Source organism: Lethenteron reissneri, chromosome 1, assembly GCF_015708825.2.
Source record: "Lethenteron reissneri isolate LAM-NWPU_2019-01 chromosome 1, ASM1570882v1, whole genome shotgun sequence".
NCBI lineage: Eukaryota > Metazoa > Chordata > Hyperoartia > Petromyzontiformes > Petromyzontidae > Lethenteron > Lethenteron reissneri.
In genome coordinates, this window is record NC_083779.1 from 3,205,366 (window position 1) to 3,230,411 (window position 25,046).

General features: G+C 45.2%; 1 protein-coding gene across 5 annotated transcripts in view; it reads left to right on the plus strand.

Annotated features, from left to right (window-relative positions):
* LOC133347898 (phosphatidylinositol 4-phosphate 5-kinase type-1 gamma-like) overlaps positions 1 to 25,046 on the plus strand; it is a 62,814-nt gene that overhangs the window by 14,547 nt on the left and 23,221 nt on the right. For all 5 annotated transcript variants that reach the window (XM_061560674.1, XM_061560743.1, XM_061560832.1 and 2 more), the window contains exons 2-7: positions 17,353 to 17,384; positions 18,567 to 18,647; positions 20,493 to 20,623; positions 22,001 to 22,118; positions 22,804 to 22,956; positions 24,099 to 24,398. In XM_061560674.1, the coding sequence (XP_061416658.1) occupies positions 17,353 to 17,384; positions 18,567 to 18,647; positions 20,493 to 20,623; positions 22,001 to 22,118; positions 22,804 to 22,956; positions 24,099 to 24,398 (815 nt within the window). The remainder of the gene's footprint in view (positions 1 to 17,352; positions 17,385 to 18,566; positions 18,648 to 20,492; positions 20,624 to 22,000; positions 22,119 to 22,803; positions 22,957 to 24,098; positions 24,399 to 25,046) is intronic.

Below are 25,046 nucleotides of genomic sequence, written 5' to 3' on the forward strand. Positions count from 1 at the left end.
GCAGTGTGGTGAGTGAGTGAGTTTTTGTTCAGGAGTGTGGTGAGGGGGTGAGTGAGTGTTTTGTCCTGCAGTGTGGTGAGTGAGTGAGTTTTTGTTCAGCAGTGTGGTGAGTGAGTGAGTTTTTGTTCAGCAGTGTGGTGAGTGGGTGAGTGAGTGTTTTGTCCTGTAGTGTGGTGGGCGAGTGAGTTTTTGTTCAGGAGTGTGGTGAGTCTTTTATCCTGCAGTGTGGTGGGTGAGTGAGTTTTTGTTCAGGAGTGTGGTGAGTGGGTGGGTGAGTATTTTATCCTGCAGTGTGGTGGGTGAGTGAGTTTTTGTTCAGCAGTGTGGTGAGTGGGTGAGTGAGTGTTTCATCCTGCAGTGTGGTGAGTGAGTGAGTTTTTGTTCAGCAGTGTGGTGAGTGAGTGTTTTGTCCTGTAGTGTGGTGGGTGAGTGAGTTTTTGTTCAGCAGTGTGGTGAGTGGGTGAGTGAGTGTTTTATCCTGCAGTGTGGTGGGTGAGTGAGTTTATGTGTGGTGAGTGGGTGGGTGAGTGTGTTTTGTCCTGCAGTGTTTGGTGTTTGAACCCAGTTATGAAAATACAAAGTCCACCAAGTCCTCAACAAGGGTGGGAACGACAGTAATTACGCGAGGAGCAATACAAACAGTGGTTGGGAAGCAACTCACCACCGGTGAGGGAGTGAATTGCTGATTACTGGATCATCATTTCAACCCTTGAATTATATCAATTGCAGCGTGGTAGGAACTGAGTGTTCCACCCAGGTGTGTGCGTGTGTTTTTGCCGTTGCCTATTCGCCGCTGGCTGAAAGCCCTCCCTACGCTGTCGCGCGAGCCGATTTCTCGGCTCCGTCTCTCCTTCGGCGGTGCCCTCGCCTCTCGGACGCGGCCTCGTCTCGCCTTCCGTTTGCGTTGCCAGTCTCGTCCGTTGGCGCAGGAACATCGTTGGCGCGCATCGCGCCGTGTTACGTTCAACCAGCTGAAGCCAGTGGGGGACATTGCCCCCGAAACGGTTGAAGATTTGAGCCATTGGAAGTGTCCTGGTATATAGTTGTGTGTGTGTGTGTATATAGTGTTACAATTGTGTATTTATAGTTAAGAGAGCTGTTGTCGTGTAATATTACAGGTGGTCTAAATTGTCCTCCCCCCCCCCTGCCCGCACACCTCTGATTCGCACGGTTGACTCAGTACGGTGCGAAAGACGTTCAGCATGTAAACATACAGCATCTTCTTGGTTCTTTCGGTAAAGTCACGTAGAAGGGAAGTAATAAAATAATAAAAATAAAACATAATAAAATAATTCTCACGACGTTTCGGCCACAACGCAAGCAGCCGTCCTCAGGTGAAACCAGGTCTGTCGAGGCGACAGCGTCTATTCAGACCTGGTTTCACCTGAGGACGGCTGCTTGCGTTGTGGCCGAAACGTCGTGAGAATTATTTTATTATGTTTTATTTTTATTATTTTATTTACTTCCCTTCTACGTGACTTTACCGAAAGAACCAAGAAGATGAATCCCTGCAGTCACGAAAGCTTTAAATCGAAACATACAGCATGTAAACATAAAGCATATAAACATACAACAAGATTGAGAGCCATCCCTCGCCGTAATGTTTTAAGTGACGCATTAAGCTCTGGCTTAACACACACATGTTATACATAGCAGTCTGTACAGTATTTCAGGGGACCTTTTTTTAATTGCCAGTATCGATGTGTATAATATTTGGTGTTTGCCAGAAAGGATACAACCCTATTCTTATTTTTCATAATCTGACCAGTGTGACTTGATTTTTCAGCCCTTTATCAAAATCGGAATATTCATACTGGAGGCATACGATGAACTATATATATAAAGATCTCCTTTCACAGATTTACCCCGAGTGTTTTTTTGTTTGTCCCAAGACGGGATGAAGGGGCCGCCCCTTGCCGTGTCGATCGTGACGGTTGTTTGACCATTACTCTGACCGGCCTATGGGCAGTGCGAGTTGGTACAATTGTCAGGTTCGTAGAGGCGGTGAGCGAGCGATTCACCTCGTAACTCCACCGCCGCTGTGTATTTACTGTGTTGTCGATACAGTTATTGACGGTTCCTGAGCGTAGTGCAGTGTAGACCATCGCGAACTCTATATTTAAGCGGGTGGGATAGCATTGTGAGACAATGTGTCCGTTTACAAGGAAGACCGATTTGTGTTTTGTATACTGATCAGCGTTCTTTATTTAAGTAGGTGCAGGCCAGTCTAAGCCTTATCTGTTTATTATGGTAACCATGGACACGATGTTCAGTCGTGTATAGAAATATATTTCAGGGCAGGACTGTGAACAGCAGTCAGGCTTGCTTGAACCAATCTTGTTGACCGAGCAGATGTTATAGGCAAGGACCCTCTATTTTTTGGTGTACGGTGCTTTTTCTGCAATATTTAGCTGTCTTTTCTAGGATTTTTTGTTTGCACTTAGTCACTTTAAGATGTTTTCTTGTTCATGTTTTGGTTTTTTTGTTTGTTGCGGTTGCACCCGATTCAAGAGCCGAATGGCTCACAGGGCTATACCTAATGAATTAAACTTGAAACTTGAAACTTTAAGACGCGGGTCCTGCTGATGAGACATATGTTAAAATCTGTCCAGAGTTTGTCTTGAACCCAGTTCTGCTGAAATATTTAATTCCCAGAAGGCCTTGCAGTTGACCGAAAGTGTAAAAATGCAGGGTTTTTTTTACATGGAGTGACAGATCTGTGAAAGAGTTAGCGTCTTGACTTATTTTTTCCAACACTGGATAAGGAACCAAAGAGTATGGATCCCTGCAGTCACGAAAACTTCAAATCGAGATTGGATAAGGCTTTTTTCACACACTGTGTGGTTATTTGACCAAACGTTACCTTGAACTGCAGCGCTGAATTGCTGGCAATGTATTCTTTATATACACGAGTTGTTTGTTAAACAGAAAATGTTGGAGGGATCTTCAACAGACACATAACAAACGCAGCTGAGGTGCAGGGTTCACCACCTGTGTGGGTTTTGACCCGGGGTGTCTGGGACTTGTGCAACTCTGTTTTGGTGGCAGGAATTGAATTGTACTAAGATCTGGTGTTAATACTGGTAGGAACCTCCTGGTTACACCAGCCCACAGGGGATTATTGTGTCCGTCGTACAGGGAGGGGAGGGTGGGGCTGGGTGGGGAGGGTGGGGAGGGGCTGGGTGGGGAGGGTGGGGAGGGGCTGGGTGGGGAGGGGCTGGGTGGGGGGTGGGAGGGGTGGGGCTGGGTGGGGAGGGGCTGGTCACCCCGTGGTGCCCTTATAAAACTCAACGTTTAACCTACTCACGCCGACTTGTGCCCGCCCTCAGTCGGGCATTTTTGCGGAATACACCACGCCGCCGTTGATCCTGGCCATTGTCCGAGCAACCCAACGTTCCTACCAGCTCCCTCCGCAGGAATGTGTTGTGTTGAACTTCATTGCAGTGAACTGCACGTTCTTGATGGACCTGGTGCTGACCGAGAAATGTCTGCGATTGGTTTGCGCAAAAAGGTGGCAAAGCTAAACCCACCCAGCTCACTCGCTCATTCACTCGCCCACCGACGGTTGCGGAATTGGCACCTGTGTGTTTTTTGGGTGGCGGGTATCAATTCGTACCGGAATCTGCAGGGTAGTGTTGAAACTTTCATCATAATGCACTGCAGTTTTTTTTGCTACATCTAGGCTGACTGATAAATGAGAGCCGGTTTGCTGTGTGGCAGGAGTGGCTACCCAAGGTGTGTGAACATCTTGAACCCCTCTCTCATCTCGATGCGATGTGTGTTGGCAGAATCAGAATATTTGCTTGTAAACGGATATATTGGTGGACCACTTGGAGGGATTAGAGACCCGTACGATACAATTTCGTCAACCTCGACAAAATTGTAATGTTAAATTTCGATTTAAAGCTTTCGTGACTGCAGGGATTCATCTTCTTGGTTCTTTCGGTAAAGTCACGTAGAAGGGAAATCATAAAAATAAAACATCATGAAATACAATTCTCACGACGTTTCGGCTACAACGCAAGCAGCCGTCCTCAGGTGAAGACCAGGTCTGTCAGGGAGACAGCGTTTCAGACGCGTGGCCGAAACGTCGTGAGAATTATTTTATTATTTCCCTTCTACGTGACTTTACCGAAAGAACCAAGAAGATGAAAATTGTAATGCTTTAAAAATGTAAATATCTTCACGGGCACCTTGTACAAATGTCGTGTGTGTATATATATGCTAGTTGGCACAGTAGGGGGTACAGGTGGTGCATCAGCCAGTCATCTCGGTCATCTCAGTCAGTCGACCCGTGGCACCTACTGGGTCTGCCCCGTGACCTCCTGCCAGCGGGCGTTCGACACTTCACGTGGCCTCAAGGTGCACATGGCCTGGCACAAGCGTCGTGGTGACGTCACCGCCACTTAGTGGCGAATGGCGGTTGTTGTTGTTGCTATCTGTAGTTGCAAGGAATTCTCAGACGTGACATTTGACCTACTGTATTTATGATGGGCATCCCGTTACAACTTTGTTCTTGAAGAGGGTGCGTGAATCATGCGAAAACTATTTTCTCTGATTTGTCGTCTGATTGGCTTGGATCGCATACAACCAAAATAATATGTATAGCCCTTTGTCAATCCACTGCTCCATGTAGACTTCCAAAGGGCGTATCAGTTATAAGGGGGTTGTTCAGCCATACTTCACCACGCTGGTCAAGGAGAATTGGTTGAGGTATAATTCATCGATGACGTTAGCTGTGCCCAGGACTCGAACTCGGATCAGTGGGTTCATAGGGAAGCCCGTTCATCACTTGCGCCACCGCTACACTTCTGAATCGCACACAATCAGTGATGTTCCGTCTAACACTGGATCTAATTGGAATCAAAGGTAAATTTTCTTCAGCGTATAAGGGGCCGTCATTAATGACGTCATGCACCTGGGCGGTGGGGGGGTCAGACATTTGTGACGATGTGTGACAAGGAGGGGGGTTTGAGAAATGTGACGTCACATCAAAATGCGCAACTTTAAATAAATATAGACAACACGTTCTACTTAATTAAATAGACTTTTTAATACATGTTTTCTCCTACAACATCAGAGTGCAGCGCCACATTAATACGGACTACAATGACAATAGTTTAAAGCGATTTGAAGCATGTTTTTTGTTTGGGGGGGGGGGCAGAGCTTTGTGACGTCATATTTGAGGGGGGGTCTGACTTTATGTGACGCCGTGTGACGAGGTGGGGGGGGGGGGGGGTCAAAAATCGTCTAAAATCGCGTGACGTCATTTGTGTACGGCCCTCTAATACAAAATATGGACAGATTTCCAGTTCAGTCAAATGGGACCATTACGGACAAGTTCTGTGAAGAAGCAATTCCAGGTATTGCATGTGAGTGGGTGGTTTTGGCAGGAAACCACACCCCAGCCACCTTTATTTGCCAAGTGTCGATGTGCACACAACACACGCCATGTGTTCTTTTTTTTTTACTTCTGCGGCGAGGGAAAAGGCCCAGGGTAGATCTAGATCCATGTTAATTTGCTGGAAAAAAATGACAATTCATGATGAAAACGTTGGCCAATGATGCGGTTTATTTTAGCAAAGGACTTGTTTAATGAAAGTCCTTAAACGTGATTACTAGAATTATGACTTTTTTTATCCAGACCATTACTGACAAGACGAAGCTTACGAGTTTGAAGACGTGCACTAAGATACCATATTCTTGGTTATTTCGGTAAAAATATTTTTAATTTTATTACTTGCCTTCTAAGGGTATTTAACCGAAAGAACCAATAATATGAATCCCTGCAGTCACGAAAGCGTTAAATCTAAATTTAAGATACCATAGTCATGTTTTTCGAGGCTGCAGTATATACAGAGGAAAACCACATGGTTAAATTGGCTCTACATATGTGAATATAAAAAGATTGGTTGACTTCGCTCAATACATTTTGCCCTTATCATCCCACATTTTTTTATAACTAACAGTATTTGATTACATGTTGACTTGTTATTGACTAGACTAAGAAAATTACTCAATGAAATTCACCGACTAGGACTGCCACTAAACTTCTACATTTTGTTGTCCTAATACAAGTACTGTATCTACGCATACGTTTCAAGATAAATAATATTATCTCGCCTTCTGTCAATCCACCGCTGGATGAAGGCCCCCTCTCCTTGCCCCGTCAAGTTATGGGGGTTGTTTAACTATACTTCACCACGATAATTGGTTTTTTACCCTTCTATCTGGCAACAAAACTGACACCTTTTTACAAGGAGTCATGTTTGCATAGACCGCAATACCTGCAGTCATAATACAAACAAAAGACATAACTCTGATAATGTATGCACTGTCCTTGAAGTTGATTGGTCCACACCCGAGACAGCTTTCCTTAGAGCCTAGTCTCACATGGGTTGGAGGAAAGCTGTCTCGGGTGTGGACCAATCAACTTCAAGGACAGTGCACATTATCAGAGGTATGTCTTTTGTTTGTATTATTATTGCGGTCTATGCAAACATGATTCTTTGTAAAAAGGTGTCAGTTTTGTTGCCAGATAAAAGGGTAAAAAACCAATTATCATTTTTACTGGCAAATGAGGTTCCCATAGTATACTTCACCACGTTTGTGAAAGCAAAGAGAGGGGGGGGGGGCGGGGAGTGTAGGAAGAGACCAGCACCGGTTTCAGGACATGTTCATACATCACTCGCCGTTAATGTTAACCGTGGCCCGAAATCTAACTCAGGTCACCAGATTGATAGCGAAGTGAGTTCACCGTAACGATAGCGCTATTGTAATCAACCAATTACAATTCGTGTGATGTAAAGGATTACTGTAGAAGGACGTGAGAATGCTTTCATCCAGCAGTATATAGATGGTGGCTGATGATGATGATTAAGTAGTTTCAGTTGTACAGCGACAGAATTCTCTCTAACTAATGAGAATATCCCCGTTCACTGAAACATATGGGCAGGCCGACAACAAAACATCAATAAATGTGTCCAGAGCAATCACAGTATTTTACTCAAGTCCACTCCACCTGAGCGGGTATTGATGTTTTGCCTCGGCTCCCACGCCTGCTCCAGCCGATTGAGATTCACATCGCTGCGGTTTGTAGCCCTTGTCACGTGTGCAGCCGTAATGCTTGCGTTTTTGTGAGAATATCGTGACGATATTGATAATGCTCTTTGCACAACATTCCACATTGTGGCTTCCTGTGTAATGAAGTAATTATTATATTACACTGGTCAACAAAAAAAAACATTTTTTCTGGCCTGGACTTTTGCAGCTGTTCTAGACTAATTTCAGGGTGCTGATTCCAACTCTGATCTCAGATTTGCTCACATCTCATTTTTATGCTATCGGCATACCCCATTTTCATTGATTTTACCCGAAATTAACTCTGTCACTTATGATTGCAAGTTGTTGCGAGTCAGTGACTGCTTTAGTGTTAAAATATGGTGCTGTATTTTTAGGATAGTGTGTTTATAATATCATTTTATGTAGGTATCCACATTCATTTAATATTTTTCTTCTGCAGTTTTTATTGAAAATCCAATATTTGATATCTCAAAAACCTGATGTGATAGAGAAAAAAACTGATGCCAGATTTGTAATCAGCACCCCAAACTTACCTTAAAACCGTTGGAATACCTTATGCCAGAAAAAAGTGTGTTGACCAGTGTTATTCATTTCGTATAGGTGAAATATACGTGAAAAGTTTAGATATGTTAACGGCAATGTAAAATGACAGTCATAGCGTTTATAAATACTGCACTGGGTGAAGGTTTCTTCGCCAGGGCAGATATGTGATGGTTGGATAAGCGGCGTTGTATATTGTATTTATCTGGGTGGCAACCCGTTATAAACATGCTGGGCAGTGCAGTAACATCAATTGTTTTTTACTACTTCTATGCTTCTGTGGTTATGTTTCCCTGCCTTCACCAACCCGCGCTGGCCAGCATGGTGAAGTGCGGTCAAATAATCCCCAAAGGCCACACGGCATGGGCAGGCCCTCACCCAGCGGTGGATTGACAAAAGGAGTGTTCATGTACATTTTATTAAATCGAGGAAATCCAAACTCTATCTTCTTGGTTCTTTCAGGCATTCAGACTCTGTCTTCTCGACAGACCTGTTCTCCACCTGAGGACGGCTGCTTGCGTTGTGGCCGAAACGTCGTGATAATTATTTTATCATGTTTTATTTGTATTATTTTATTATTTCCCTTCTACGTGACTTTACCAAAAGAACCAAGAAGATGAATCCCTGCAGTCACGAAAGCTTTAAATCGAAATCCAAACTCTAGTTTCTCATGACCCACTACTGTGTCTTTCCATGTTTACCAGCTTACCTCTTTTCAAACTATTATTGTTTTAGATTTGAAGCTTTCGTGACTGCAAGGATTCATACTCTGAGGTTTTTTCCGGTAAAGTCACGTAGGTAAAAGTAAGTAATGAAAATAAGTAATTAAATGTATGGAAATAATAATAGAAATACAAATAAAAGAATAAATCACGACGTTTTGGAGGCAACACAAGTCTTCGTCATCAGGTGGAACCGTCACAGCTAAAATCACTTGATACAGTAAATTTTAGCTGATGACGGAGACTTGTGTTGCCTCCGAAACGTCGTGATTTATTATTTTATTTTTATTTTAATAGCAGCAAAAATCATTATTTATTTATTATTATTTATTTTTACCTACGTGACTTTACCGAAAAAACCTAAGAGTGTTATTATTTTCTCATTTACTGACTTATTTTTATTTAACCAGGTAAAGCCCACTGAGCTCTATAGAGCTCTTTTTAAGAAGCGACCTGGCCACAAATGATAGCTCAACGAAGTGGCTCATCGTGTGAAAATTTATAGCAGCTAAATACTCTTAAATGCGTGATGTTGATTCTAAATGTGGAGGGGAAAAACCTGAGAACCAGGAGCAAAAAGCCAGGCGACCACAGGGAGAGAAAGACGCACGCAAATTTCAAATATACAGTCGTCAGGGTCGGGATCGAAAGAACCCGTGTGTCCTCCTGCATCCCGGCAGAGGTAGTTAACATCTCGCCATCATGGCACCCATTCAAATACAGATTGTCATTGCATGCTGCACTAACTACACTTATTTAGCCAATCTTATTTGACAGACAACTATTACAGGTTTACCATGTTCAGTTGTTTTCTCCTTGTCACAGTTTGAGTCACAAACCGTACCTCTCCATAACAAAGGCTCACCCTCTTAAGCCTCACCTTACCATATGAATAAAAAGTGTGCTGTACTTGCCGCTTCCCCCCCCCCCCTCTCCAACCATTATATAAACGGAGTGGTAGCTCCTGCAATCTCTCATTTACTTGATACAGCTGTCGTGGCTGTGACGGTTCCACCTGAAGACGGAAGCTTGTGTTGCCTCCGAAACGTCGTGATTTTTTATTTTATTTTACTTTTATTAATTTTAATGTTTTACCTACGTGACTTTACCGAAAAAAACCTAAGAATATGAATCCTTGCAGTCACGAAAGCTTCAAATCTAGAATTAATGCTGCACTAAGTCGGATGACTGCCAAAAAAACACCTCAAGTGACGTAAAGAGGGGTGATAAATTCGAGTCGTCTTTCTCGATCACATGGAACTAAAGACAAAGGTCCTCCGTTGTAGCCTTTCGTAGGCCGTTGTGGACAAGTGCTGTTCACAACGCACATGCACGCACGCGATCTCATACCTGTAAACCCATACAGTTTACCTGTATTCTTGTACAGGGAAATTGAGTTTTCAGGTCCGTACGGCGTACATCTGTTTCAATACGGGCAAAACAAAATGTGTCTTATTTGTTTGTGTTTCTACCTAGGGATGGGACTTTGTGGGATGAACATTCAGATTTATCAGGATACGGGGTGACCAATAAGGTCTGAATTGGTCTAATATGGTAGGCACTGATAAGGGTTTAGCAGGTGTGCGATAACTATCTGAAAATGATTGTTCTCCACCGCACGTGGGGCGTGTTTACCAATCATCGGGCAAATGCAGTGTGTAGCAGCGCTGGAAGGAGCTTGCCTCAACTACGGGGGAGACATGCTGATGAATTTGATGCCGACCTTATCTCATTCTCACAGGCCATGCCCGTCAATCATCATAATAGGTGCTCACTAACAGCACTTTATCAGCCACCAAACAAAAACGGGTCACTGCATCGCGCGGTGCTTTAAGATGCGCTTCTGTGGCCGTCTGGAACTCTCTTCCTTTCCGATATTAGGAAGTCATCGGGAGCTACGATGCACTTTAAAATCATCTACATTGAAAACGAATTTCTTTAGAACTGCTTTTTGTAATGAGTTTGAGTCATGCCCCCCCCCGCACCTCCGATTACTTACGGTGTGAAAGACGTTCAACACACATCAGTTAGGTCATGGCAGTAGAAATACATCTTTGTATAAATGTTTTTTTGGGGGGGGGGGGGGAGTGATGGCACAGTGGTTAGCATACAGCGTTGTGAAACCAGTGACTCGAATTAGATTCTCAGCCATGCCCGAACCAGTTCTGGGCACTCCATGTTTACCTATCAACCCACGCTGACCAGTGTGGCGTATGTATGAGCAAACAACCCCGACCACCGTAACTTCCTGGGATAATTCTTTACATAGTCGTGGGTTGATAAACGACTGTAAATTATTACGAATTATTAATGTATGTGTGTGTGTATATATGCACGTGTCTTTTATGGAGACAGTAACATGTCCCTGGTTGCATGGATACGTTTTGTTTAGGCTTGAAGGGAGGCAGTTACCCAAGATGTTAACATTCATTTCAACATTCTATTCGGCAACTAGGGCTCTGACGCAAGTATTTATTGCGGTCATAGGTGTCTTGCATATGCTGAATTATACTCCAGAAATCCTTTGACAAACCCCTTCGACCAGCAGTGATGACGTTTGATGAAATAGTTCCACGCATCGTCGCGAAGCCCTCGTCAAGCAGTGAATTTACGAAAGGGGCTGTACGTGTCACTACATTAGGCCAGCGTTGACAAACCCGTCGAATAAAACGAACAAAAATCTGTGTACACGTAATATATATTGTAAGGCCTCGACATCGGCGAGGGTTTTGATCTTGAAAAAATTCGCGAATGTAAATATTTTGTTTTTATGGTTGAAATGGGGGGGGGGGGGGGGGGGTTAGTTTGGGTTTCTGTGTCCGACTGAACATAAGTGAGAAAATTTAAATGGTTCGTAACATGAATTCTGTACTGTACACACAAATGACAGGCTTACACTTGAGTCAATTGTACAGTGATAGAAATAGATAAAAAACACATAATGCAACAAAATAGAATAAAGAAAATAAAAACCTAAATAAATACAGTAAACGTGGAAGTATTTTTTATTTAACTTGCGCTAAAGTCATCCCTTTTTCTGACTTTTACTCTCACTTCCTCCTCTCACTCGACGCTTAGACCCCATGATCAAAATAAAAAAAGACAAAAATAGCACCAAAGACAACGACCACTTCCAGCGGCAAAAAGCTTCATCACAACTGAGAACAATTGCTTGGGTGCGGACACAGGCTACAATCCGCTACTGGACCGCACAAGCACAAGCACCACTCCGCCACGATGCGACGTTTCGGAATCGCGAGCAGTCGAAGGAAAAGGGGCGCGGAACTTTAAACTGGCGTACTAATTTTAAATCGCGAAGAAATCTTAATTTCGCTCGTAAAATCCGCGAATTCAAAGAGGGTTTTTGCTGTACTCGTACAATCTGCGTTGTCGCTCAATTTTTTAATCTTTTATATTAAGTTCGCTTGCTTGCTTGCGCGCTTACGACCGTGCAAATCTTTCGGTCGTTTTTTAACCCACTTCCCGTGATCCAATCGAGCTGACATTTTGCACACAGACTCGTTGTGCGTGACAATTTATTTTCGTGAAATTTTTTTTCCATAACTTTACACTTTTAAGGAAAAAAACCTATAGGTGGCAGCCATCTCAAGCCAGAGGACGAGAGGACTCTAGCCGCCACGCATATAAAGGATTTATAGTGAAAAACTTTGTTTTTACGGGTTAATTTTTTTGCGGATGAAGGCCTCCTCCCCCGTGCCGTTTTAAGGTCGTGGGGGGTCAATTGACCGTAATTCACCGTGCTGGCCGGCATGGGTTGGCGAAGGTGTGGAGTAGAGCCGCAGAGGCATGGATCGATGTACATTACGGCAGTGGATTTTGCTGCACTGCTCACTAAGTAGGACGTGCGGTTACCAATCCAAAATACTTTCCATACGAAAGTCTTTCTTGGCTTCTGAGATCTGGAGAGATTGGGCACACGGGTTGCCATTGATTTTGACGTTTAAGTGCTCTCTTCACCACGGATGGTGTTGATTTGATGGCGGTGTCTCATCGTTGCAAGCGAGGTTCCTATCATGTGCTGCATGAAGATGAACGTCTGACTTTATTCATAAAAATGTATGCATTTGTATTGTTAGGCATGCACGTTTTAATAAGTGAAACACCTCCATCAATTTTCAGAGGCGATATGAAAACATATAATTATTTACACCATCGGAACCTCATTTGCCAGTAAAAAATATGATAATTGGATTTTTACCCTTCTATCTGGCAACAAAACTGACACCTCTTTTTACAAGGAGTCATGTTTGCATAGACCACACTACCTGCAGCCATAATACAAACAAAAAACATAACTCTGATAATATATGCACTGTCCTTGAAGTTGATTGGTCCACACCCTAGACAGTGGCAGACCAGGAATGGAACGTGTCCCGAGAGGGGTGACCCGCCGGAGCAGATGAAACGATGATATCAACTCGTGTGCAGGCGCTACGCGGATTACATTGCAGGACCGTGATAGATGGTGGCGGACTGGGGAGTGTGAAGCCTTCGTCCGTCAGAGGATCGATCGTGGCCGATGATGATGATGACGATGATGATCGGTCCACTGCTAGATGAAGGCATCTCCACAGTTTGTGTTTTATAGAGGGTCCAAATACACATGATTCTCGAGACGCAGTACAGCAGCAAGCGGTGTGATGTGCGCATCAGTGTAATAAATACAGGAATGTGGATATAGTCTCGAGAAAAGACAATCGGTCGGGCCAGAAGAGAAGATCTTGAGCATGGAGAGTGTCTCCACATCAGAATCTGAATATTATATATCCTGGAGGAATACGATGAGCTCTAAAGCTCTGTTTCACAGATGTCCAGTAGGCGTGGGTAAGAGCGTTACTACAACAACAAACAGTACATAAACATCACAGGAGTGCAAAGTACAAGAAAAGTAAACACATCACCCAAACACACACAAATGAAACTAAACCATCATCCCCATCCTACCAGGCAAAGCACACGGAGGTAATAACTTGTTTTTCAGAAGCGACCTGGCCACAAATGATTGCTCAACAAAGTGGCCCATCATTTGGGCAGTGATAGCAGCCAAAATAATCTAAATAATCTCAATGCACGTTTATAAGTTTGGAGGGGAAAAACCCGAGGACCCGGAGGAAAAAAATCCACGTGACCACGGGGAGAGAGGACATGCAACCTCCGGGATTGAACCCCAAACTTCCTGCGTACCAGGCAAGGAAGCTAACATCTCACCAAATAAGTAACCCGGCACGTGAGGGTTATTTGACCATTCCTCACCGCAGTGATTCGGCTGTGGGTTGGTGAATTTGCGTTGGAGTATTACTGCCTCCTGTGTGCGCTTGCTTCTGGATGCCTCATCCACGCCAAACATCGCAACGCAGGATCCCTCCCAATAAAGAAGTCTTGAGACTCGGTGACGCTTGCCTGGATGAAGAAAAGGGCAGAATTGCCGTGATATTTCTGTACGTGTCCGCATAATAAGACGTCGATGGAATTTTTAAATCCTTTATATTAAGTTCGCTTGCTTGCTTGCGTGCTTGCTTGCTTGCTTATGACCGTGCAAACCTTTCGGTCGTTTTTTAACCCACTTCCCGTGATCCAATCGAGCTGATATTTTGCACACAGACTCGTTGTGCGAGACAATTAATGTTCGTGAAAATTTTTTCCAAATTTTACACTGTTTAGGGAAAACAAATTAAATATTTAATTACCAATTGTTTAATACTGCAGACAATCATCTGACCCATAGGTGGCAGCCATCTCAAGCCAGAGGACGAGAGGACTCTAGCCGCCACGCATATAAAGGATTTATAGTGAAAAACTTTGTTTTTACGGGTTAATTTTTTCAGCTTTAGGATGCTTGGCCAACACCAGGCACAGTGTCCATTTTTTTTATTAAGCTATGCGATGAACCCAGAGAACCGGGAGGACACCCATGCAGAACAGGAGACGATACAAATCCCGTGCAGAAAGGCGCCCGATTTGTGACTTGAACCCAGACGCTTCTTGATGCGACGGCGCAAGTGGTAGCCACTGCGCCACCCTGCACTCTCAAAATCACGACTGTCCACAGCAATTGACTGTAAAGGTCATCTCGGACCATGTCTTCTCTTCCTGCTAAGCATGACAGCACGCTCTCGTTAATACGGTCACGCCACATTTCCGCAGTGTCCCTGCTGGACTCAGTGGGAGCGGGGGGAGGGTGTGTTAAGGGAGGTTAATTGAGGCAGACGAGTCTGTTGTGTCGTTGATAGTTGTATGTGGTTGGGTTAGAAAGAGGGGAAAGCCATTCATTGGTCAGAATCTCTTGAGGACTGCATTGAGAGGAAGCTGTGTGCAGAGTTGTTGCTGTGGCATGCTTAAACAACACAACGGCTTGGCAATAATGCTTTGACAAAGTGAAAGTATCTCTCGTCGTCGTCGTTGGTGTTGTTGTTGTTGTAGTATGTGTACATTTGTTTTTTTTAAACACAGGTGCTGAGCACAGGCTCAAAAGGTCCAGAACAGAGGTCGCAAACGGGTTTTGATTCCTTACCCGTACCCGGTCGCAAACGGGTACCCGATTGCGACCTCTGGGATGAAACCATGTTGCAGGCGTAGGTGGGTTGTTTCTAGGAACTTGAATTGTGAGAAGAGACGTTGGGAAATGATTGACAAACGGTTACTCACCAGTGACTCACGGCCTACCCGTACCCGGCCGCACCAGGGTCGCAAACGGGTACCCGTACCCGGCTGGGTACGGGTAGCCGGGTATCGGGTAGGGTACGGGTATCGGGTACCCGGTTGCGACCTCTGGTCCAGAACCTCAAGCGGCCACCGACAAAATAGTACACTCAAAAATTGTGATAAATAAGAGTTAACGGCATTTGTTTTCTTCAACATGGTTATTATTGTAGTAAGAGCTTGGGGGGGGGGGGGGGGAAGGCGATGGCAAAGTGGAGCAGTGTGAGGAAATAAGCATAAAGAGAAGTGAGTTGACCTGCAAGCGTGGTGGTTGAACACCGTGCGTGCATGTAACGGGCCAATCCGTCAATCCATCGCTGGATGAGGCCTCGGCATGCCATTCTGGGTCACGTGACCATACTTCACCATCCCGGCCAGCGGGCATCGGTGAAGGCGGAGATCGTGGACTTGGGAGAGCGTGCAAGTGTGCGCGTCTTTGTACGTGTGAACTTCTTTCGCACCGTACGTGGCCAACCGTGCGAATCGGAGGCGCGCGATAATCAAGTGCCGTGACGTATTTTGTTGCGCTGCCCCTCTGCTGCCCTCCGCGTCGCCCCCGCAACAGCATCTGACGTCTGCCCGGCACGGTGCTCGCCAGAGGTCGCAAACGGGTTTTGATTCCTTACCCGTACCCGGCCGCACCAGGGCCGCAAATGGGTACCCGTACCCGTACCCGGCCGGGTACGGGTAGCCGTTCCCTACCCGTACCCTACCCGAAATGAGTGTCAAACGGCTACTCACCAGTGACTCACGGCCTACCCGTACCCGGCCGCACCAGGGTCGCAAACGGCTACCCGTACCCGGCCGGGTACGGGTAGCCGGGTATCGGGTAGGGTACGGGTATCGGGTACCCGGTTGCGACCTCTGGTGCTTGCCCACCCAAGCAAGCACTGTTCCACGCTCGGCTCTGGGTTAGCGTCCGAAATGTAACGATATTGAGCGCCGTCCCGAGTGATTTTTGGTCACGGGTATTAATACAGTAGAGATAAGCCCCAATCGTAATAGATTTGGACCCGACCTCTTCTGGATCTGCGAACGTTTTGGGATTAGCCAGCCTCACTCTGCACGGACTCATTGTGATTAGCGTCCAACTGTGTGCGTAACTGGCACACTCCTGCACACGCCGCATGTGGTGACAGCGCCGCGGATGTTTTTTGTACGCTGTCGCGGACAATTTAATTTGTTGCCATTTAAAAATTGCATCCTGCAGATTGGCCTGCCCTTATTATATAATCTCTCGTTAATAAATAAATGAAGCGGCACTTCTTCCTCGGCTTGATGCATCCGCCTCAAAAGTGATGGCCCGTTTGAGGCAGGGAGGTGGGTCGTCCGGGAGCCGTATATCCGTGTACGTTGAACTTCTTTCGCGCCGTACGTAGCCAACCGCGCTAATCATTCGGAGGTGCGGGCTAAGGACGACAAACTGGATGCAAAGAGCAGCCAACGAACTGAATGCCAAAAAGCACAGGCACACCTTAGCGAGCGGTGGTGTCCCCGTGTTTACGCCTTGTCACCCCTGCTCTCTGATAATAAAATGAATACACGTTTTAATTGCTGCGAGTGGCGATGAGCCATTTTTTTTTTATATTCTCTCTGATATTATGGCTGGTGACATGCCCAGCGGATAGGATGCTCAACTTGTTTGCACACGTTGGCGGATTGAATCCAATTGCCCCTGGTTTAATACTCTGGGGGCATTAACTATAATTACGCTCGGTCTGCTTTAAAAGTGGAACAATAAAGATTACCTCCACCCCCCCCTCACTCCGATGTCGTGCAAAACAAAAGTAATAATAATCTAATTTTAATTCTAAGCGCCGTTAAACAATCGTTCTCGGGGCTCTATGCGTGGAAAGGCAGAAAATAGTTGAACATCACCCCAGTAAAGAAGAAGCGAGAAAGACGTTTGGAAATAATTAGACGGGAGACATTTTAGACAGATGCGTTTTTAGTGGAGATTTGAAGATTTGTAAGTGGCTCTGCATGTCCCCCCTGACCTCGAAGGGACGTGGGGTTCCAGAGGTGTAGGTGCCACAATTGCAAAGGCACTGTCATCACGCCCAAGTGTGAAGCCTCAAGACCGTAGGCCTTTGTGCTTCAGCGTCATGATCCAACATTGCCAAATTCTAACTTGTCTTATGTTCATACCAATGTACTCTTGCATGAGAAGCAGGCCACCCTATTTTTTTTTCCAGTTGGCCTCTGCTTTTCCCTTAGCCATTGTCGGTGTTCACTGTACATTCAAGCGCGTGTTTCTCACGGTGTTTTGGTTCTTTTCTCTTTTCAGGTGGGTTCAATGAGAAGAAATCCAGCACAGAGGTAAGACACCTGCTCTGTGTGATTCATCTCTTCTTGAACCGCTTTCCAGCTAAGGTTAGACGCACTTGTGCACTATAATCGGCCGTCCGTCCATCTGTATCTGTAAAGAAGAGTTGGGATAACGAGCAAAGATGGCCCAACACAAACATAATGTTCAGCATGAAGTTGCTTTGCTATTCGAGACTTTGTCTCGCTAAAACCGTCCAATTTGTTGATGAAAGATTTGCCTGAAAGTTGGCGACAGACACATTGGAGAGCGTTACAGAATTCATCCTTTTGCTTGATTCTTCATCTTCAGGGAATGAAACTTGTTCCACAAAACCAACCCAAAATGCTACTTGACATCCGAGGGGTTCCGTGTTCTCACACTAAGCGAATGCGTGGGAGCTGTCGGGATAAAATGGGGTTGTTTTTGCCCTTTGCGTGAACTTTGTGATGCACCGGTTATAAAATTACGATGTTTTACTACTGCAGTGTAAAATTGAATGACGGGGCACACAGCACAACCACGTCTCGAGCGCTCCTCGCTGTCTCGCGTGCGAAGGGGCTGAACGCAAGTCGCAAGCCTAAAGGGCTCTGACGTTTAGTGAACTCTCCAATCTGACGGTCAACATTGAGAGGTTAATGCGACCAATACCCAGTGATGTCACCACATTTCAGCATCGCTTCATTCTTTCTAGGAGATCTCAGGAACGTTGTTCAGTTGACAACCGACTTAAGTTTTAGGAGATACGTGATGCAATGAGACTGATTTCCCACGTCTGTGATGAGGGCTTTGCACTCACTGTCTTCTCGACAGACCTGTTCTCCACCTGAGGACGGCTGCTTGCGTTGTGGCCGAAACGTCGTGAGAATTATTTTATTATTTTTTATTTTTATAATTGTATTATTTCCCTTCTACGTGACTTTACCGAAAGTTATTGTCATCAGTATGACATAAGTATACCAAGTTTGCAGTCGATACCACATTGGGAAGTGGGTTAAAATCGAGTTACAAGATGTGAGGATACAACAACAACAGACACAGTGAGTTAAATAAAAGCGTGTAAAAAGGGCTGTGTAGCTCGGTGGGCCTTACCTGGTAAAATAAAAATAGTTTAGTTTCGACTGACCGCCGGTGAGCGATTGCGGTGAAATCGGTGGGTGGTGGATCATCAATCCCGTTGTGTGCTGTGTTTCCAGAATACTACAGCCACAGGACCTGGTGCCAAGAAGATCGGTCACAGAGGGGTGGACGCTTCTGGAGAAACCACTTACAAAAAGGTAAGAAAAAAAGCACGAAATTGTCGTTGACTTAAAAATAACAAAGCCGTTTGTGATTGAGCTGTATGTGTGGGTTTATTAATTACAACGTGGGGAAGCGGTAGTGCAGTAGTTAGCGCTGCTGCGCTACGCTACGAACCCGGCGGCGAGAGTTCGATTACTGCTTGCGGCTACCAGCACCAGTGATGATTATCTGAACCGGTCCTAGGCCTCTTGCCCCTAAGTCGATTTGGCCACAAATGAGTACCTGGTGCGGTGTGTAAACATCGCCACTGTGGAGACGAAGGCAGTCCGGTATGGTGCTGGCTATCCAACCCACTTGTGTACCGTGCCAGCTTTCATAGTTGCTCGCTAAGAGAACTTGCCCCAACAGTTGATTAAGGCTATACAGAGATCTTTGTCTATATTATAGCATATGTGTTTGTTGAAAAAACTGGTAGAAAGTGGTATCTAAACCTGTCCTAGACCTCCCTTAGATGGACTTGGCCTTAAAATAATGAGTACTTGGTGTGATATGTTAACATCAGCAGTGGGGAGGCAAAGTTGGCTGGATGTCCTGCTGTGCAATTTGAGCCTTAATAGGTGCTCGCTAACGACGCTCGCCTCAACAGTCTCTGATAGCATTCATGGCAAGTGGGATCCAAGCCTCTTCTGGGCCTTCCCTAGATTTACTCGGTCATTGATTTTCAGCCCTTCCACTTCTGGATGCAGGTCTATACGCACTGTTATTGGCAGTAGATGTTTTGTGATCTTATTTCACCGTGCCTGTCGGTGTTGGGTTGGTGAAAGGGACTCGTGGACTGGTTTGGATATCCACACACTTGTGCTGTTAGCAATTTCAGGTGTCTGTTTCATTTATTTGGTATAGCCCTGTGAGCCATTCGGCTCTTGAATCGGGTGCAACCGCAACAAACTAAAAACATAAACATGAACAAGAAAACATCTTCAAGTGAATTTCTATTTAAAGCTTTCGTGATTGCAGGGATTCATCTTCTTGGTTCTTTCGGTAAAGTCACGTATAAGGGAAATAATAAAATAATAGAAATAAAACATAAAAAAATAATATAATAATATAATAATCTAATAAAATAATATAATAAAATATTTTATTATGATATAATTTTATTATGGTTTATTTTAATTATTTATTATTTCCCTTCTACGTGACTTTACCGAAAGAACCAAGAAGATCTTAAAGTGACTATGCGCAAACAGAAAAATCCCAGAAAAAACTGCAGCGTCTTCCAGAAAAAAAAGCACTGTACACCAACGCTGTGTGCAAAAATCCCAGTGGGATGCAAGTCAAACAACAACAACAACCACAAGACAACTTAGATTAAGGCCATCATTCTAACTCTGTAGTACAAGCAATGGGAGGGAAGTGAACTCAAATCAGGTTCATAACACAGTGCGATTACCGCTGTGCCACCAATCCTATTTTAATTGTTCATCATCAGCCACGCTCTCTCCGCTGCTGGATGAAGGCCTCTTTAAGCTGCCACCATCTATGTATGTACGTACGTAGCCAACCGTGTTTATCGGAGGTGCAGGGGAAGGATAAACCAAACACAAAAAGCAGTTCTAGAGAAATTCGTTTTCAATCTAGGTGATTTAAAAGTGAATCGCTCACAGTGGCTTCCTAATATCGGATTGAAGAGCATTCCAGATGGCCGCAGAAGCGCATCTGAAAGCACGCGATGCAGCGATGGGGGTGGGAATCCCTTCTACAGCTTGAGTACTAATTATGCCGCATGCCGTTGTGTGGTTTATCGTCAGCTCTGCTGCTACTGCTGCTGCTGCTGGTTGCAATGATGACCGAGCGGCTGTTGATTTTTGTTGTGGCAGACCACATCGTCAGCCCTGCGAGGAGCAATCGAGCTGGGCATTGGCTACACGGTGGGCAACCTGAGCTCCAAGCCCGAGCGAGACGTCCTCATGCAAGACTTTTACGTAGTGGAGAGCATATTTTTCCCAAGGTAAGTTTCAATAGGCCATCAACCACGTGGTGGAGAACGTACGTGCGTGCGTGCGTGTGTGTGCGCGTGAAGCATCGCCACTAGGGAGACAAAGCCGGCCGAGTGTGGTGCTGGTCACCCACCCCCTCCCTCGTGTGCCGTGCCGGCCTTCATAGGTGCTCGCTAACAACACTTGCCCCACAAGTATATAAAGGTTATACGGGGGATCATTGTCGTTTGTTTGTGTGCCTGTTTGTGTGCGTATACATAGTTGGAAGCACTCGTATCGCGGTTAGCAATGCTTCCCTATGAACCCCGGCGACACAAGTTTGATTCCCAGCCGAAATGAAGCCCTGACAATAGTCCTGTGGCCAAATTTCTCGGAATGTGCCTGATGGGTGACCACTATTCATAAGATAGGTGTTGCAAGGCTGCGTTTTCAAGAGAGGGCAGTGCAGCTTGAACATATATGCACCCCACATTCACCAACCCATGCTGACCAACGTGGTGAAGTATGGTTAAATTACCCCTTGGAACCACACGGTGTGAGGAGGCCTCCACCCATCAGTACAATACGTATCTGCACGGTGCATTCACTTACATTTCATATGCTCAATTATAACTTTGTATTTCGATTTAAAGCTTTCGTGACTGCAGGGATTCATCTTCTTGGTTCTTTCGGTAAAGTCACGTAGAAGGGAAGTAATAAAATAATAAAAATAAAACATAATAAAATAATTCTCACGACGTTTCGGCCTACAACGCAAGCAGCAGTCTTCAGCCTGAAGACGGCTGCTTGCGCTGTAGCCGAAACGTCGTGAGAATTATTTTATTATGTTTTATTTTTATTATTTTATTACTTCCCTTCTACGTGACTTTACCGAAAGAACCAAGAAGATATAACTTTGTATTGCATGTATATTAAGTGTAACATGAGGTTGTATGTGTGCATTGCGATGTGTTTATAATTGGTGAAATTTTTTGTACAAATTGGACTTCCATTCCTTGTTATAATACTAAAACCATTTTCCCACCGTGCATTAAACGTCAATGTAGTCATCGAACAAAGATGGTCACTGCATTGCGCGCTTTAAGATGCGCTACTGTGACCGTCTGGAACGCTCTTCCTCCAGTTCTTTTGAGGCCTCTGGGAGCTTTGGACTTTCACATCATCGAGATTGAAAACTCACTTGAGAACTGCTTCTTTATGTGTTAGTCCTTCCCCCACACTGCCAAATTAGCACGGTTGACTGTGTATGGTGCGAAAGAAGTCAAAATACGTACAGTGCGTGTGTTTACGGTGGTGTGTTTTTCTTTATCTCGCTCCTGTGCGATCGGGGACTTGCTCGTGCCACCGTGTTTTTGTTGATCGATTCCCCTGCGTCCGTGTGTTCACAGCGAAGGAAGTAATTTGACGCCCGCTCACCACTACTCCGACTTCAGATTCAAGACCTACGCGCCGGTGGCTTTCAGATACTTCCGTGAACTGTTCGGGATCAGACCCGATGATTATTTAGTAAGTTGCGATCACGTTTCTTTTTGACAATAATATTCATTTCGATTTAAAGCTTCTTCGTGACTGCAGGGATTCATCTTCTTGGTTCTTTCGGTAAAGTCACGTAGAAGGGAAATAATAAAATAATAAAATAAAGCACAATAAAATAATATACTAATGTAATAATAATATAATAAAAGTTTTTTATTATGTTTTATTTTTATTATTTTATTATTTCCCTTCTACGTGACTTTACCGAAAGAACCAAGAAGAATAATATTAATTGGGAACATTCAACTGTACAGATAGGTAGTAAGTATATATGTAGTTTTTCCTCATCGTTTCGAATCTTTCATTTGGCTCAAAAGAAAGCCGTCCCTTGGTGTGGACCAATCAGTTTCAAGGACAATGCATATATTATCAGAGTGTGTTTTTTGTTTGCATTTTGACTGCAAGTATTGTGGTTAATGCAGACATGAATCCTCGTAAAAAGGTTTCAGTTTTGTTGCCATAAAAAATGGGAAAAACCCTATTATTATATTTTGGTACTGGCAAAGGAGGTCTAATGATAAAAATGACTTTACTTGACATTCTGTCATTCTGACCACAGGGTCAGAATTCCATCAGAGGGTTGGAGAATACCATGTCTCGCACGGCCACTTCTGACTGTGCGCGCTGCTGTCATTCTGCTTGTGCGCGTGGACAGTACTCGCTGTGCAGTGAGCCGCTTATCGAGCTCACAAACCCGGGCGCCAGCGGCTCCGTGTTCTTTGTTACAAGCGATGATGAGTTCATCATCAAAACGGTTATGCACAAGGAGGCGGAATTCTTGCAGAAGCTGCTTCCTGGATACTACATGGTAAGTGTTTCTCTGCAGGCGCTCTGCGCTCGTTAATTGCCGCGCTGTTTGCGGCCCTGTCCCCCTGCCTGACGACGCGGTAGGATGTCGCGAGGTCGTAGGATTGGATTTTGTGATTGATATTTGCGAGAAACAAAACCGTGGCAATGTTCCCCCGAAAATCGTGTTCAAGGGTGGTCCTGCTTTTGGATATTTTGAAGCTGGGGTTGTGAACAATTGAAACATTTATTTTTCGGTGGTTTTGTGCATAGATGTGGTAGCGTAGAAGTCCAGTACAACAAATTATTTTACTGGACTTCCCAATGCTGCCCCATAGTCGCAGCCTATAACGCCTGTTGTGCAAAGCGGTCACCAGAGGTCGCAAACTGGTTTTGATTCCTTACCCGTACCCGGCCGCACCAGGGTCGCAAGCGGGTACCCGTACCCGGCTGGGTACGGGTACGGGTATCGGGTACCCGATTGCGACCTCTGGAATGAAGCCATGTTGCAGGTGCGGGTGGGTTGATTCTAGGAACTTGAATTGTGAGAAGAGACAAGACGTTGGGAAATGAGTGACAAACAGTTATTCACCAGTGACTCACGGTCTACCCGTACCCGGCCGCACCAGAGTCGCAAACGGGTAACCGTACCCGTACCCGGCCGGGTACGGTTAGTCGGGTATCGGATAGGGTACGGGTTTCGGGTACCCGGTTGCGACCTCTGGCGGTCACCCGTCCAAGTACTATCCTGAATCAAATCCCACTTAGTTTGCGTGATCTGACGAGATCTGACGTTTTTCCAAGTGATTTGGTAAGATGTACGACCAGGGCTTTATTCCTCACTGAATATTTTCCTAGTCGCTGGCAGACCAGGAGTGGCCGGTGACTTGCAGCCACAGGCCACATTCCGAGAGGTATACTGGATGACTTGCACCTGTGTGTGGGAATATTTTCTTGGTCGCTGACCCCGCACATACCCAACTCAACAGGTAATAAGCCCTTGACTTTAAGCCTATGACCAAATCACCGTGGAATTAATTCGATCTCGTGAAGTTTCAGAAGCAACGCAGAGTTCAGGCCGGATCACGCTTGGGATGGGCTGCTTGATTTTTTTGTAAAAATAAACAAAAAACGACTGCTTTGTTTTCTCCACCCCCACCGCAGAATTTGAACCAGAACGTGAGGACACTACTGCCCAAGTTTTACGGCCTGTACTGTGTTCAGTCGGGAGGCAAGAACATCAGGCTGGTGGTGATGAACAACCTGTTGCCACGCGCAATGAAGATGCACATCAAGTTCGACCTGAAGGGCTCCACGTACAAGCGCCGTGCGTCGCGAAAGGAGCGCGAGAAATCGAACCCCACATTCAAGGACCTCGATTTCATTCAGGACCATCCCGATGGACTGCTCCTTGACTCGGACACATACAGCGCCATGTCGAAGACCTTACAGCGCGACTGTTTGGTAAGGCGCTATTCCAACGCTTTCTGTGAGCTGTGAAAGCTTTAAATGTCCGAATGATGGGTCACTTTTGTTTCATTTGTGGCGAGGTCACCTGAAAAATAAGTTCATACCTCAGTGGGCTTTGCCGGGTAGGATAGGGATGTTTGAATTGTATGTATTTGGGTGATTTTGTTTACCTTTGTATGATGTGTTTGTACTGTTTGTTGTAACATTATTACCCGCCCCGGCTGAACATCTTTGAAAAAGAGCTTTACAGCTCATCGTATTCCTCCGGTACAAATATATATTCTGATTCCGCTTCTGTGAGCGATGAGCACACCCCGACACAACAGGAGATTGCGTTGTGGCAGGCCGGAAACAAAAGAGATTTAACACCACGCAAAGGTCACCCTGCCGCTCCATGAGCAGAGGAGGACGTCACATCTCCCCATCACGCCTTGCATGCCATGTGACCACTACATTGCACGTGCAATGCTCTCGGGCCTTGGCAAAGCCATCAGCTCGCAATATCTCAACGTGTGTGGCCTTATTATTGATAGTTGCCTTGTAGGCAAGTGCTCATGCGGGCTCTCGGAGGCGTAGGGCAGCACAAGATCATCACGTGTGCATTTGAAAATACAAATACCTCGTGAAGGGAAACTGATGTTG